At 41.2% G+C, this 16,859-nt stretch overlaps 1 protein-coding gene across 1 annotated transcript; it reads right to left on the reverse strand.

Annotated features, from left to right (window-relative positions):
• Positions 1-399: 399 nt before the first annotated feature.
• Positions 400-14,214, reverse strand: LOC105941326 (sodium-coupled neutral amino acid symporter 2). The gene is made up of 8 exons (XM_024805593.2): positions 14,085-14,214; positions 13,661-13,731; positions 11,972-12,053; positions 11,038-11,096; positions 10,565-10,708; positions 2,221-2,356; positions 2,026-2,123; positions 400-1,672 (listed from the first exon to the last, which is right to left on the reverse strand). Exons 1-8 carry the CDS (start codon positions 14,098-14,100, stop codon positions 1,511-1,513), a joined length of 768 nt encoding a protein of 255 aa, XP_024661361.2. The 5' UTR covers positions 14,101-14,214; the 3' UTR covers positions 400-1,510.
• Between the last annotated feature and the right edge of the window lie 2,645 nt (positions 14,215-16,859).

The following is a 16,859-nucleotide window of genomic DNA, read 5'->3' on the forward strand; positions in this document are numbered from 1 at the left end:
ATCATGAAATCTGCATTTGTGGGTGAGCTTCCGTGAACTCTGAGCCCATGTTTGAAGGAGGGAGGAGTATCTACAACTATGAGCTACAACTCTGGTCTCCTCCCCCCCCCCCCCCCCCCCCCCCAATTTGTGCTTAAAAAATGGCAGTCAAACCCTGCAAATATCAGAAACGTAACCTCTGGACTTTCAGTTACGATGGCAGATTGACCAGCTGTTAAAGGTATTCTTGCATCAGAATGAAGTTTCATTTTGACCTGCCCCTTAAAACTATTCAGGGTACACACCACACAAATCCTGAAATGAAGTCTCAACACACTTGCATAGCTTCAGTAAAACAAGTTGCAGTGAAAAACTCATCTTCCTTGGCCTAAACACACACACAGCGCTTAAGCCAACTGAATTGGTGCCATGGATGAACCTCGGTGTCTGATCCTTGGAGCACAATGTCAACCTCCGTCAGCTTGGGGGCAGCATTGTCAAGCTGGTGTTTCAGCTCTGCAGAAATCTTTCTCTGGAGAAATAAACTAAAACTCAAAATTATCTGAGCCCACTGCTTCATTTTTAAAAGACAGTGGAGTTGAAGTTGTCTCCATGTGAACAAACACTCACTTTGTTAAATACTAAAGAATCTGAAAGACGTGTGTGTTTTAACTTTTCTTTTATTTGAATTAAACACTGCCTCCTACAGGCATTGATTGGCTTACATTTCTAAAACAAAGCCCTCAAAGGTACTTTTTGCAAATTGCAACTAAAACTTCATCCACCAGTGGGCAGTGTTTTTAATTTTTAAAAGGGCTGTTGCTGGTTTTTTTTTTTTTTTTTTGACAGCTTGTTTTTTTAACTGCACCTTTCCCCTCATGAAGCTTTTCCTTTTCTCACACTGTTGTAAATAAAATTTTATTTTCATTGATAATAAATTTTACATTAACCTGCTGCACCATCTTATGGTACAGAATGGTATTACAGCAAAATATGGCCTGGGTCTATCTAAGCTGAACTTGGTCTCTCTCTTTAGCACGGTGCATAGGTGTTTTGGAGATTAAAAAAAAACAACTAAACATAGTAGTTCTTCCACATTCTGTTGTTGGCTTTAGCTTGGAGGTTTTTTTTTCTTTGCTGCTGAGGTCAAGAGTTGGTTGACGTACTCTCAAGCGGAGATGTGCAGAAACAACATTTTCTGCACATCTCCGGTCTTCCATAAATAGATGACAACATTTCGGTGACGTGTGAATGTTGGAAGCACAGTGTGCCATCTACGACGGGCTCTCCACTCGGTGGGAAGGAATCCGCGTCGAGCTCTCTTGTTCGTTATTGTTTGGTTGAAGGTGTTCAAGAGTGCAACCTGTTTTTAGTTGTTTCTTAGGTTGTTTTTTTTTTTTTTTTTTTTGCATGTTTAACAGGTATCACGGCATGTGGTCAAAATTCAAAGTATTCTCCCATAAAGAAAAAATTTCAAGTTTCCCACAACCCCTGAGTGGGGGAAGTGGAACCGGGAGGCTCGCAGGCCTTCTCAAAGCAGTAGTGTTGTCGCTGCGCAGACCTTCAGCAGGTTATAAAGACTAAATACAGTTTCAGGAGAGACCTCGCTTGTGGCGTTCTTGATCCAGTCCAGAATGATGAGGATCATGCTGCTGGACATGACCGTGATACAGATGAGGAGGAAGAGGCATGCCTAGAGAGCAAAATAAGATCACAGTTAGCTAATGTGTTCATTCACACCAAGTTAAATGAAACCTTTCACAGTTCAACAAATGTGTAATTTGTTGTCTTTGGTTCAGTATAAAGCTAATTATCTTACTTTAGCTTAGCAATGCAGAAGATATAGTATTAGTTTGTTGCACTGTACTGTTTTGTAATTAAAAATATGATAATTAATGAAAAAACAATAAAACATAAGATTGTTTGCTTAATATGAAGTTAAACTAAAGGGCTAATTACTGCAGCTACAACCGTGTCGAATCCTTGGCAAGGAAACAAATAAGTGTAAAGTTCAAAAACGGTTCATTTCATCGAACTCCATCTTACCCCGATCTTTTGCCCAGACTTCATGGACTCTTTCTTGACCAGTCTGATGTAGAAAGCTGAAGGCAGGATGAAGATGAGCATGGCAGCAGCAGAAATGTCTGACATTGTAAAGACATTTGGCATTTTAGTCACAATCCTTTCTTTTACTGTTGCTCTTTAAGATGTTATTACAATATCTTGCATGCAGACATATACCTATAAGTCTAAAGATGGTGGGAACGAAAATAACCAGGGCATTTGTGCCAGCCAGCAAGAACACAGTGATGGTAGTGTGACGAACCCAGCTGAATCCCTTAGAAGGGCACAGGAGGTGGTTGACAGTGGTACGAATCTGCACAATGAGAAAGACACAGGGAGGTTATTCCACACGACCTATTATTTGTAGTAATTCATATTTTACAGTCCCTAACATTTTTTTCAAACTTACAGGGAAGAACAACATTTTTTCGTTACATGTATATTTAAGCAAAAGAGGTTTGCTTCCACACACACCACCTAAATTCTCTGGTGGCTTCTATGTTGTTTTAGGAGTATTTAAGTGGGTCAAACTAATATCATTTTGCAATGTCGACTCATCCCGACTACAAACTGGCAGGGTCGTTGAACTCTTCGTGAAGTTAACAACCATCTCTTTAGTCTTCTGAACATTTAGAGACAGGTTATTATTCTGACACCAGTCCACCAGGTCTTGTACCTCTTCTCTGTTTTCAGACTCACCGTTGCTGGAGATGAGACACACCACTGTTGTGTCATCTGCAAACTTGATGATGTGATTTGAGAATTACTGTGCAATACAGTCATGTGTTAGCAGGGTGAACAGCAGTGGACTAAGCACACAGCCCTGCGGCGAACCTGTACTCAGTCTGAGGACTTTGGAAGTATTATTTCCTATGAAGACAGACTGGGGCCTGTCAGTTAGGAAGTCCAAGATCCAATTGCAGAGAGTGATATCTATTGTCAGTAGGTCCAACTTCTTTACAAGCTTCTGGAGAATGACTGTGTTGAATGCTGAACTGAAGTCAATAAACAGCATTCTGACAAAAGTGTCCTTTTTGTCGAGGTGGGAGAGAGAAAGGTGAAGAGGAGACAAGATGGCATCATCTGTGGAGTGGTTTGGGCGGTAAGCAAACTGTAGCGGGTCCAGATTCTTTGGAAGCTGAGTTTTCATGTGCCTCAATAGCAGCCTCTCAAAGCACTTTGTGATGATGGGTGTAAGTTCCACTGGTCAGTAGTGATTGAGGCAGATCACAGTGGACTTCTTTGGCCCTGGGATGAATGTTGTGGTTTTGAGGCATGCAGGTACCAGAGCTGAGCTCAGTGATGTATTCAAGATGTCCGTGAAGATGCCTGTGAGCTGGTCAGCACGCTCCCAAAGCACCTGGTCAGTTATGTTGTCAGGTCCAGAAGCCTTTCATGGTTTTACTCTGCAAAGAAGCATTCAGTTTCTCTGGCAAAGAGGGATCACTGCTGCATGCCGGAGGTGTTGGCTTGTAGAACATGATTGTTTGAACGCCCTACCACATGCGCCGAGTGTCCTTTGAACCTGTGAAGTGTGTGTTGATTTTTTCTGCATACTCTCGCTTTGCCTGGTCTGCTCTGGCTGTAGTGTAAGCTTCCCTATTGTTGGACTTAAAGGCAGAGTCTTTGATTTTCATCAGGCTATGTAGCTTTGCAGAAAACCAGGGTTTATGGTTTGCACGTTTGATGACGATCTTGGAGACAGTGACATGCTCTATGCACTTCCTGATGTAGCTGGTCACTGAAGTTGTGTACTCCTCAGTTCAATTCAATTCAATTCAATTTTATTTATATAGCACCAAATCACAACAACAGTCGCCTCAAGGCGCTTTATATTGCACAGTAGATCGTACAATAATAGATACAGAGAAAAACCCAACAATCATATGACCCCCTATGAGCAAGCACTTTGGAGACAGTAGGAAGGAAAAACTCCCTTTTAACAGGAAGAAACCTCTGGCAGAACCAGGCTCAGGGAGGGGCGGGGCCATCTGCTGCGACTGGTTGGGGTGAGAGAAAAAAGACAGGATGAAAGACATGAGACTAATAACAGATATGATTCAATGCAGAGAGGTCTAGTAACACATAGTGAGTGAGAAAGGTGAGAAAAGAAAGGGAGGATTCAGGGTCACCTGGTCCAGCCCTAACTATATGCTTTAGCAAAAAGGAAAGTTTTAAGCCTAATCTTAAAAGTAGAGATGGTGTCTGTCTCCTGAATCCAAACTGGAAGCTGGTTCCACAGAAGAGGGGCCTGAAAACTGAAGGCTCTGCCTCCCATTCTACTTTTAAATAATTTAAGAACAACAAGTAGGCCTGCAGAGCGAGAGCGAAGTGCTCTAATAGGGTGATATGGTACTACAAGGTCATTAAGATAAGATGGGGCCTGATTATTTAAGATCTTGTATCTGAGGAGCAAGATTTTGAATTCAATTCTGGATTTAACAGGAAGCCAATGAAGGGAAGGCAAAACAGGAGAAATATGCTCTCTCTTTCTAGTCCCTGTCAGTACTCTTGCTGCAGCATTTTGGTTTAACTGAAGGCTTTTCAGCGGGTTTTTAGGACATCCTGATAATAATGAATTACAGTAGTCCAGCCTGGAAGTAATAAATGCATGAACTAGTTTTTCAGCGTCACTCTGAGACAGGATATTTCTAATTTTAGAGATTTTGCACAAATGGAAGAAATCAGTCTTACATACTTGTTTAATATGTGCGTTGAAGGACTTGTCTTGGTCAAAAATGACTCCAAGTTTCCTCACAGCATTACTGGAGGCCAAGGTAATGCCAGAGTAAGAATCTGGTTAGATACCATATTTCTAAGATTTTCAGGGCCGAGTCCAATAACCTCAGTTTTATTTGAATTAAGAAGCAGAAAGTTAGCGGCCATCCAGGTCTTTATGTCTTTAAGACATTCCTGCGGTTTAACTAATTGGTGTGTGTGATCTGGCTTCATGGACAGATAGAGCTGGGTGTCATCTGCATAGCAGTGAAAATGTATGCTATGTCTTCTAATGATACTGCCAAGGGGAAGCATGTATAATGTAAACAGAATTGGTCCTAGCACTGAACCCTGTGGAACTCCATAATTAACCTTGGTGTGTGTCAATGGAAAATTGTACTTAGTAGTCATTATAAGCTTTTAATGATATAAGTTTGCATATGATAGAATACTGCATTATGACCTTTTAGATGTGTTAGACTGTTGTTCACTACAAAAACTTGTTCTGTTCTCTTTCTTAGTTTCTTCCCACAGCGATAATAAGAGCTGAACCACTCTTGTCTCCACTCCCTTCTGAGTCCCACAACACACACACACACACACACACACACACACACACACACACACACACACACACACACACACACACACACACACACACACCTGCATATGCACTAACATTCCTCTGTCTATGAACAGATGTATTCACTATTGTATTACTTTTTGTATATAAATAAAGACCAGAGTGGTAACAAAGCGCACTTCACAGGGCCCCCACTCTGATGTGAGCGCTCTGTGACCGCCCTTGCAACGTGTGTGTCTCCACTCTCTGACTCTCAGCTGAAGAAGTGTCATTTAGAATAAATCTCTTGACATTTATTTTGGTCCTTCGTAGCCGGGGCAGAAACATCAGAACTGTTATCTGTGACTCTGTTCCAGGATCCAGCACTGATTCCTGACGCCGTGGGAAGCCAGCACCGAAGTCTGTGCACAGCCCTCTTAGACGAGGACGAAAGCCCTGGGACGTGAATTCAGGTCCGGGCCGGTGTTTATAGTCTGGTCCACGGTGGTGGGATTCAGTCTGATGATCCGAAACACCACTGAGACGTCTGAGGGTGAGAAAACTCTATTTTGGTCTAACCCGCCGTAAGGGTTTAAAGAAACGCGTAAAATAGGTTTAAGCTCACCAAAAGGACCTAAGTTTAGGCTGGTTTTAGAGGTAGCCGAAATTACTTCGTGACCAAATAGGTTTAAGTTAAATAAGCGCGCAAATGTCTATATGTGTGTATGTGTCTGGAAGTAAGTTGATTTTACAGCACAATACGCTGCTGAACTACTTCCATTTTTTGTTTTCTTTGCTGAGGCTCACGTACTGGTGACAAAGGAGAACGGTTGAGTTTCATCTCATAAAACTGATAGCGCTTCACCTTTAGGGTGAAGTCGAAGGCCGTATCAGTAAACCACTCTGAAGTCAAGTGTGCCAGTGACGGCCCAGCAAAATCTATGAAAATGGAGAATAAACAAGAAAAATTAACACTTGATTAGAAATGTTTAGAAAAACAACAAGCTGGAGCAGGAATAATCCAAAAGAAAGGGACTGTAAGACAGAGAACGCCCGACACGGAATGATTAGCTGCAACCACTGTGGCTGCCACCACCCAGACAGATGAAAGGGAGAGACAGACAAAAAAGTAAAAGCATTAAAAAAACGTAAGGAAGAGTATAGACTTTTCCAAGCATGAGAAATCGAAACTGAAGGGAGAACTGAAAATTAGAGATCAAAGTAGAGATCACAAAAACAGGATTGTATTATCAGCCGACTGAAGTTTAAAAAGGGTTGGAAACAGACCCGACTGAATAAATATAAATACAAGAGGAATAAAGTAAAATAAACAAAAGGCTAAATTACATTAGAGCTTATCTTTAATGTATTCAAACTAATAATAGCAAGGATAACAACCTGTAAACTGGTGTTAACAATGAAACATAGTTAGGATGAAGACCATGCCCAGAATGAATAGAATGAAAGAAAGCAGATAATTCACACAAACACATATTAAATGAAATAGAGAGATGCATAAAGTATATTAAGGTTGTGTCATTGTTCAGCCAAGGAAAATGTGTGAAAAGGAAAATGTCTCCAGCTTGGGAAAGGGTGAAACTGCAGATCACCCACAGCCATTGGTGGATGCAAAATAAAATATAAATAAAATATTGTAATATACTATTGCTGTTATATGAAAAGATAATAGCATTAATAATGAAATAATATTAATATGATGTGAGGTGGATAATTGTTAAAAGTAGTCTGCATCAAGCTTAAGGTTTGCTCAAATTCAGTACAATGACATATGAGATGACGGTAATACAGAAAATATCTAAACTAATTAAGTGCATAGAGGCACTTGACCTGCTTGAAAACCTGTCATCCAAGATGAGACATTGCTGAAATATAGAGCACACCTATACTAACAACTAATAAGCTAAACCCTGTATGCAACAGCTAAAGCTACAAAATTGAGAAGCTGAATTAAATATGTGGTCACTGCTAAGCTGATGAGCAAGTAACACGTTTTTTAGAGCAGGAGCTGCATGCTATTAAACTCAAACATGCAGCTGTCTGTGAGCTCAGTTTTTCCCCTCATACTTCTGATTTGTTTTTGGCAGCATCCTTTATTTGCATCCTGACTCATGTGTGTAAAGCGTTCATGCCATCAGCAATTTGTTTTTGTTTTTTTGTTTGTTTGTTTTGTTGGATTGAAAAATAAGTAAATTTGTGATCACACTCGTGGATCACAGTGACATATAATGATTAGGCATATGATTTACTATTGCAGATGTAATAAGTTTATTCTAAAGTTCAAGGAGGACAAACAAGAACAGCATTTCCAGTTGTGTCTTGGCTGTTGTTCTCTGTGTAGTGTGCTGAGTTTAGTTTTTTTTTTTTTTTTTTTTGAAATGTTGAAATGTGAGGAGTACTGTGACTTCTGAAGTGGCTCTCACCATGCGACCTTGATGATGATAAGTTCAGAGCCAGCTGGGAGATGGGTTGTCTGCTTTGCTTTAGGTGATAAGGCAGAAAAGTTAAAACTTAGTTTCTTGTCTCGAAAGAAAAAACAAAAAAAAACAAAAGGAGGTTTTATGTTTCTCAGCCAAGAACAACTACAATTTCATTTTCTGTTTTTGAGAAAGGAGAATTTAAATAATAATAATAATAATAATAATAATAATAAAACAAAGACTGATGTTTTGTTTAAGTGGTGAAGAAAGCTAATACTGCAAAATACCGTCTAGTGCATGATCTGCGAGCAATAAATGAAATCACTGAAATGATGCCACCAGAATTAGCAAATCCCCACACTATACTGAATCAAGTCACTCCAAAAGAACAATGGTTCTCAGTGATAGACTTATCAAATGCCTTGAGGCGACTTTTTTTGTGATTTGGCGCCATATAAATAAAATTGAATTGAATTGCCTTTCCACCCCGACCCACAACACCTGTTTGGCTTCACTTTTGAGGGGCAGAGACAGTTTCTACTCTACGTAGATGACATTTTAGTGACTGGCCACACAGAGGAAGGGTGTAAGCAAAATACTATGGCTATGTTACGTCACTTGGCTGAGTTAGGGCCACAAGGTATCTTTAAATAAACTCTAATTATGGAGACCCGAAGGCACATACCTAGGGCACACCCTCTCAGGTGAAGGCAGAAAGCTACTAAACAAAAGAAAAGAAGCTATACAAAATGCGCCACAGCCACAAACCAAGCATTCACATTCTTTCTAACTGTCAGTAAGCCTGAGTTATGACCTTGGCTCCCTGTTTTTCTGCTTCCAACAAAAGGTGGGTGTTGTTGCGAAATCAGTTTTACCCCGGTTCTTTTATTCGTCAAAACTTCCAGAGACGGCACCGGAACTCAGTCATTTCACAAAACCTTTATTCATCTTTATTCATCTTCATTTAAGCATGCACTTCTAGAAGGGAAGACGAGGCCGGTGTGTCCCTCTGCAAAAAATCTTCACCCCTTTGTTCGTTACAGCCAGCTTTATAGAGGCGTCCCCATCATAAAACCCCCACGGCGTGCTGCAAACTGTCTGTGTCTATGTGCACGAGCACATGAATGCCTACATGTGCGCGTTCCCGCGTGTCTATGGCTACGTTCACACTGCAGGTCTCGATGCTCAATTCCGATTTTTTGATCAAATCCGATTTTTTTGTCAAATGCGACAGCAAACGCACTCTAGTGTGAACCCTCAAAGCGGCCCGCATGCGCAAAAGAAGACGTCACACACAACGCGCTCTGTTTAGACCCAGAGCAAACAATATTGTTTGACTGATGGCCATTAATATAAAGACTTCGGACTTTACGTTTCTCAATTTTTGCTTTAAGTTATTTACATAATAATGTAGATAACCTAATAATGATCCTTATTGCTGTTTTAGAGGAGCGGTGCTTCAAAGGATAGTTGCAGATTTCTGTCAGAATCTGCAGATTATACAGTACAAAAAATGTTCACGTCTCTCCAACAGTTTCACTGACATCTACACGGGATGGCCAGGAAGCGTTCGCGATGTCTTCTCCAGCGCTGATAATTGGCGTCTGTCTTGTGTCAGTGATGTAAAAGATGGATTTAATGCGACTTGACCGTTCAAACAGCAGTCGCTTTCTAAAACATCGGATATGTATCGGATTCAGTACCACATACGAAAGTGACCCAGATCGGATTTGAAAATATCGGATTTGTGCCGTTCACACTGTCATAGTATGATCGGATATGGGTCGCATAGGGTCAAAAAAAAATCGGATTTGATGCGCTTTCGCCTGCAGTGTGAACGTAGCCTATGTGAGTGCTCGTGTGTGACTGTGTACGCATACCTGTGTGTATGTGTGTGCACATGAGTCAGTGTGCGTGTGGATGTGTGTGCGTGACAGTTAAAACACTGTGGGTGTAGGTGACTCCCTAGGTCATAAAACCCATCTCCCTTCCAAGACCACAGTTATCCATTTACAAATGTTGAGACCCCCACCCAAACATTCTCTGGGGAATTTCCACTCAGCATTAACTCCTCTCTGTTTTACTTTCACAGTTCAAGTGGGGGAGGGGTCTCCTACAATCTACTCCTAAGTTCACGACACAGTGAGGCCTTTATTATATCGGGGGCAGTGTCTCTAGTGTTCTACATTCTATGTTAACACATTTCTAAACTCTAAAATCAGCTAAACACTCCTACAGTGTGAAGCTCCCGTGCAATGTGCTCTGTTGTCTCTACTATCAAAAAAAAAAAAAAAAAAAAAAAAGGCCCTGACTCTCTGAACACAATATTCTCTTCATAACTCAGCAGTATGAAATGTCATGAAACAGTGTAACTCACTCACAGTAAGTCAGCAGTATAGGATAATAGAAACCTATCTAATAAATCTAATGATTTTCATATTCTTTTAACTCAGAAGTATGATGCAAACTAAAACTATGTACTGATTACACAAGAGAACGGCTGTTCAGCAGAGAGTTGAAGACATGTTTTATTTAGTCAGCAGACAAAAATCACTGTAAAAAATTCAAAAGTGTGTTTTTTTTGTCAGAGAAATTTAAATAAATGGCAGCGTATACTCACTCTTTGAGCTTGTTGTAAATGGGCAGGATATCAGGGTGGCACACAAAGGCAATAATAGGGACAGCATAAACAGTCTAGGGAGATCAAAAAAAAAAAAATCATAACTGACATCCAAACACTAGAAATGATTCCCTTACGGTTTATTTCAGTTCTACAGATGTTCTAAGTTTTGAAGGCTTTTACCTGTGAATTGATGACAAAGTATTTTGGCCTGCAGGTGTCCTCGTCAGAAGTATTGTCGCTGTGTGAGCTGTTCAACGAATGAGTCGAGTTGTCATTGTGAATATCAGGGAGAGGGCATGGGATCTGGAACTTTTTGATGATCACCTTGAAGGAGCGGAGAGCAAATTTCCCATTTTAGCTCCTTATTGTGAAGGTGCAAAGGTTTATTTACAGCATTTACAGCATGATCAGAAACAAAGACTTGACCGTTGTTGTGCTGTCCTGTTCCACTATTAAATTAATTCATTTGACTACATTTTTAGAAAAAAAAAAGAGGAATCCTGCTCTTTTGTGTAGCAGGAAGAGATTTCACTGGAAGACTGAAATATGTTCTGACTCAAACTCAACTGGCAAACCAAGAACAGGCATTTGCCAAAGATTTGCGTAAAGGATGATATGGTAGCATGAGGAATGAGGAAAGGTGTGTCACTCACCACAATCAGAAAAAAGACCATGCATAGCAGTGGCAGACCACTTGTGTAACCAAGGCAACCTGAAAGAGGAAAAACACAATTAATAGCGATGCCCCCCTGTATCACGTCACTCTAAGCTATTAAAGTTTTAAAGGTTTTGAAATCTTGCATGTGTGCTAGTGTGTGTAAAGGGAATTTCTTTTCTTTTATGTATTGTTTATATGTTTTCGGAATATCACGGCCACCAGACTGGCCTTAGTCCATGGGCCCCTGGCGGGCACAGCCCAAAAGAGGGACACTGGACCAGCTCTGTATCCTCTCAAAATACTTGAGGTTTGCCCAACCAGTCTACATGTGTTTTGTGGACATATGGGGTGTATGGGGTGTTTGGCCCATTGCTCTGGGCCATTCAATCCTTATACAACCGTTGCAAGAGTGGTCCGCATAGCCAGCAATAAGTCGGACTCGTTACTTGTGGGTGATGGGCTCTGCCAAGGCTGCTCTTTGTCACTGATTCTGTTCGTAATTTTTATGGACAGAATTTCTAGGCATAGCCAAGTTGCGGAAGGCTTTACTTGGGTGGGCTCAGAATCTCATCTCTGCTTTTTGTGGATGATGTGGTTTTGTTGGCTTTGTCCGGTGATGGCCTCCAGCTCGCACTGGAATGGTTTGCAGCCAAGTGTGAAGAAGTGCGAATGAGAATCAGCACCTCCAAATCTGAGGCCATGGTCGTGGCTGTGGTGTGCCCATTCCAGATTAGGGACGAGTACCAGGAGAAGGAAGCAGGAGATCAAAAGTGGATTGGTGCTCTGGCTGCAATGATGCAGACGGTGTACCAGTCTGTCATGTTGAGGAGAGAGCTGAGTGTACAAGCAAAATTCTCAATTTACCGGTCAATTTATGTCCCTACCCTCACCCTATGGTCACGAAAGAACAAGATCGCAACTTTCCTTACCTAAGTCCCTGCGCAGTGTCAGGGGCAGGATAATGCAAAGACTAACCAGCAACACCAGGTAGTCACCATGATGTACCATTGTCTGAAATACAGGACAGAGCATGTCAGTGTTAGTTGACAGAGATCACCAATGAATCATCATGTAGGTAAAGATTTCTGTAGCTGTGTTAAAGGGGCAACACACCATGTTAGGTTGTTTTTCAGTGTTATACTGTGAAATCTACTATGAATTAGTTAGAGTTAGAATGTTCTGTTAGTCTTATCATCTTTCTCAGGTGTATCTTGCATATGAAGTAGCTTTGATCTCATCATAAACTGATGAACCAGGACTACAAGTAAACTAATTAGTTCTGTGACACAGAAAACCGCACACTGAATCCACTTTCTCATCAGACTCCTCTCAGATCCTCTACAGCTTTTAGTCCTGTTTAACACCGGCTACATCAACTGTAAAATTGAAAGCATTTTGTTTGTCACTAACCAAAACAACTACCATTTTCATCTCATAAGGCCCCCCTGGCGCCAGCTGGATGCTCAAGGCAAAAGCTGACGGGAATAACAAAATATTCTCCTTAGATAACAAGACTGTGTTGTGACTTTCTTCCTCCTCATTCAAGGTTACCTGCGTCGACTGAAGATTGTTGACTTTTGCCCAGCCGGGTGAAGGGACACTTTTTGGTGAAGGGACACTTTCTCTCAGCTGAACACGGAACACACACGCACACATATGCATGTACACTGACACAGACCTACACCCCACAACCCCACTCCAAAGCTTATGCTTCGAAGCTTATGCCTTCTATGTTGTGAGATGTGATGATTCATGTGCTGAGGTGTTTTTTTCTGTTCTCAAACTGATCTCCCTGTGTGGCTCAGTCTGGGGGGAGTTCTTTTTTCTTGTCTTTCCTCATGTTGTGCATTTTCCATTGTTTCGACTGGGGTCGCTGCTCGTGTGGTCAAGCAGCCAGGGCTACCTAGCCTGACCTGTCTCCCCAATATGATGTTTGTGTATTGTATGTGTGATTGGCATAGTATCATCTATCTTAACTGCCTATTGGGGATAAATAAAGTGTCTCTGACTGATTCCCTAAAAGGGCCCTCTGAAAGAGCCACTCAGAGAGATGGAACACCCTCCGTCCTTTAAAAACAGCCAGACAGTCCTCCTACACATCCCGCCTGTGCTCCAAGCAGAGCGACAAATGCCTATTTCACCTTCCCTCAGCACTTGAAAAACAACTGGCAGCCATTTTGCTTAACATGTCCACCTCAAGTGCTTCTCTCAGGTGTTCCTGGTTTCTTTCATTCCTTCTAGGAATTTTTGTTTTTCACCAACACCTTAGTCTTAGTGCAACCAGGAAACATTCCTTTTAGGGCGAGTAAACTATGCCGTATTGACATTTTGTTTACATCTTTGGCTGCACAACAAATGGTCTGGTGCTCTGATCTGAACCACTACCAAAATCAAATCAGATGTTCCTTGGACAGAGGCCAACCTGACTGATTTGTCCTCGGATATCTTGGAAATAAGTGTACAACCTCCAGGTCCATCAAATTAGATTTGGTAATAGTATTTATTTAAGTAATATGCCAGTATCAGCAGTGTTTCTTGTGGTAGGTGAAATAAAACAGTGAAACATGAACAAGAAAGAAATTTTGTGTGGAAGTTGCTAAAATATTTAAGTTACTCACTTGACATTGGCTCCTGTGAATGCTTTTATAACGGTGGGTAGTTCGTATGATGTAGAGGTAGCTCGACATGACTGTTGAGGGGGAAAAAAAGCAAAACAACAACAACAACAGCAGTTAGCACATTTTCCTGTAAAACTGAGGGAGAGAAAAGAAAAGGAGGAAACTGCCATAAAAATAGCGATCTCTAATATTTGGCAAGGGGCCCAGATGTTCCAAAGAAAAGAATCACGACATGTTGTAAAATGACTCAAGGTTTTACTGGAAGCTGCTTCCAAAAAACACAAGCTGCTTTCCATCAACCAAGGTTTCCCCCTGTGCCTCCCCCCTCCATGCGCTCATTGCAGACACAGAGGAGCAGTGATTTGGCTTTCTGAGTGAGCACATGTTGGATCTATTACAGTCATGTAACATTCATTTTTCTTACCTCCAATATACCTCATGATGATGAAGAGGGAGGCTGTGAATTTTCCCAGTCTCCCAAAGACTTTGTAACACAACTGCTCGTAATCCAGTACACCTAAATACACAAAGAATTGTGGATTAAAAAAAATACACTAACAAGCATTTGGGGATGTTTGCCTGTTAAACTTATCTAATTCATTGGCTATCTTCAGCAACAAGTGCACAGAATACAACGAGAAGATGGTGAAAAACTTAAGGAGAATCCTGTAAATGGAAAAGGGAGTGCTCTGAGTCCCCGTGTTTTAACCCAGGGGGCATGATTATGGATGCCGTGCAGGTGCGTCCGCCCTCCCTGCACGGCACCGCAGACCACGCCCCACCACACTCTCTCCAAACAATATTGACCGAACCAGCAGCAAATGAAGATCCAAACTAAGCTTCACATAAACATCGTCAAGGACTCCCTCTGATTTTTGCTGTTTTGCTTCCACCACAATAAAATCACTTCACTCTCTCTCTCTCTCTTTCTCGGTGTACTTCAAGAACAGTTTCCCGTCTATCTCTGAAATCTGTTTTCTGCATTATTCACTTGCTTGTTACGCACAACACTACAGTTATTTACAGCGCTGTCGGCCGATGTTTTTTTTCCTTTTACTTACTTCCGAAAAGAAAACCTAATTTCTGCCGTTCAATAGGCTTCTGAACAAATTTAAACTTTTTAAAATTATACAAAATGCAAAACGCTTAGCGTGTCTCTAATAAAACCGCTGTAACTTCAGAGGTAATGTTCATAAGTTGATTAATGATTTTCTTTCGTTTTTGATCTACTGCAGAATATTTTTATAAAATCCAGGCCAGGAAAATCACCTTCATGTTTTTCTGTGTTTTATCTTCAGCTACTTTGACACAAAGGCATCTGCTGTGATGCTCACACCTTTGATAAAGTCTTGCGTGTGTCAGCTTCCTTTTTATAGATACAAAAATATGTAAATATACTGATCTGAATTATAATATTTCTGACTGTCTGAGGCAAAATTTCCCAGATTCAAATCAAATTGAATCGAATCGTGGATCAAATTGATTCAGGAACTTGTGAATCGGAATCGAATCGATTCTAGAAATCAGTGACGATACCCAGCCCTAGTGCTAATCTCTAGTCTCATTTTCTTAAAGAAAAAGGGGAGATTGTTAAGATGTATGTAATCTACCTACTGGCTATGCACAGGCGGGAAAGGGGGGGCGGAAGTTTTATGTGGGGACTTTCCACTTGTTGTAAAAAGGAAGGCGACCATTAAAGGTGGAATTCTAATGTCAATTGTCTGATTATTGGACCATCAATAGTACCAGCCAGCACTTCAGTATATAAACACAAAACAAGGAGCAAATAGCCTTTGTCAGTTATGTAGGAGCCATTAGGCATATGTAATCCCCAGCTTCCTGCAGATGCAGGGATCAGATTGGTCAGCTGGAGCGCCGCTTCATTCACGATCTCCTGCGAATGTACATTATCTCTCCATTTACGTAACTCATGCCTGGCGCAGCAGGATTACCTCAATTTAGCTGCTTTCCCCCTTGTGTCTCTGAAGGGACACCATTTGGGTGACTCCCAGAGATCTCAAGTACTGCGAGTAGACTCTCAAAAATATATATATAAATATTTTTTGACCCAATAATCTGATTTCTCTACAGTTGGTTCCTGACAAGCTGATTGTGATCAATTCCAGCAGATGCTGCCAGTGTGAGTAAGAAACAGAGGGCTAAAAAGCACCTGGCTGATGCAAGATGGCTTCAGTCTTTCTACACAAGTGAGCAGACTGACGATAATGTGCTGAATAACTAGCAGGGGGCACTCTCACTCACAATGAGATGCATTTTTAAAAAAAATATCAGGCAAACAAGACTGCTGGTACTTCAGCTGAGCAAAATTTGAACAATTGTAAACTTTTAACCCTGGCTCTCAGCATAGAGCTGGTATGCCCAACGGTGATTTTTTGTTTTTATGGGCTGATGTCTTTTTGTTTGTTTGTCTGTTTGTTTTTTGTAATGGTATAAACATTTAAAGGCGTGGATTGGCTAATTGGTCATGATCGACTCTAGGCTGGACCAATTACAGCCGATGAGGTTGAACTTTAAAGTTCTGTATTGAGGTGAAAAGGAACGCAATTTGTCCCATACTTCAGCTAGAATGAAAAAAAAGACGCAAAGCTGGAGTTTTTCTGCGTCTTTATGCTGCACAGCTGCCTCTTCTTCTCTCATTTTCTCCCCCTCCTTCTCCTGTTGCTATTTCAATCATGAAATTGATCAATGATCAGCTGATCGGCTTTTCTCTCTTGTTTGTTTATCGTCCCCTTTGCGCCAGAAAGAGGAAACAGGTGGAGGTCGCGCTAAACAACAGCAGCATGTTTAAGCTTGATCAGCTGTTGTTAGAATTTATTTAATATTAATTTCTAGTATCAGCTGATGTTTGCTGGAGCCACAGCTGTAAAAGCTGCTGGTCATGATGTCGGTTTGGATATGTGGTGAGAGGGAAACATGAAGATGAAACCAGGAGATGTCCTTACTGAATCATCAGAGCTGAACAGGTGATGGAGGAACAGGTTTACCTTTTAGGTGACATGAATGAGTTGAAGGGAAGTTATGACCTGTTTCTGAGAAATAACACCAGGATCCTTTTTTAACGTAGCTGGCGGCTGATAACTGTGCAGGGGCGAGTCTAGCAAAGTTTTGCCAGGGGGCCAGGTAGGGCATTAACAGGGAGAGGGGGGCACAAAGAAATACTTTTCTTTCTTATTTTCAT

The sequence above is a fragment of the Maylandia zebra genome, linkage group LG17 (assembly GCF_041146795.1).
Source record: "Maylandia zebra isolate NMK-2024a linkage group LG17, Mzebra_GT3a, whole genome shotgun sequence".
Lineage (NCBI taxonomy): Eukaryota > Metazoa > Chordata > Actinopteri > Cichliformes > Cichlidae > Maylandia > Maylandia zebra.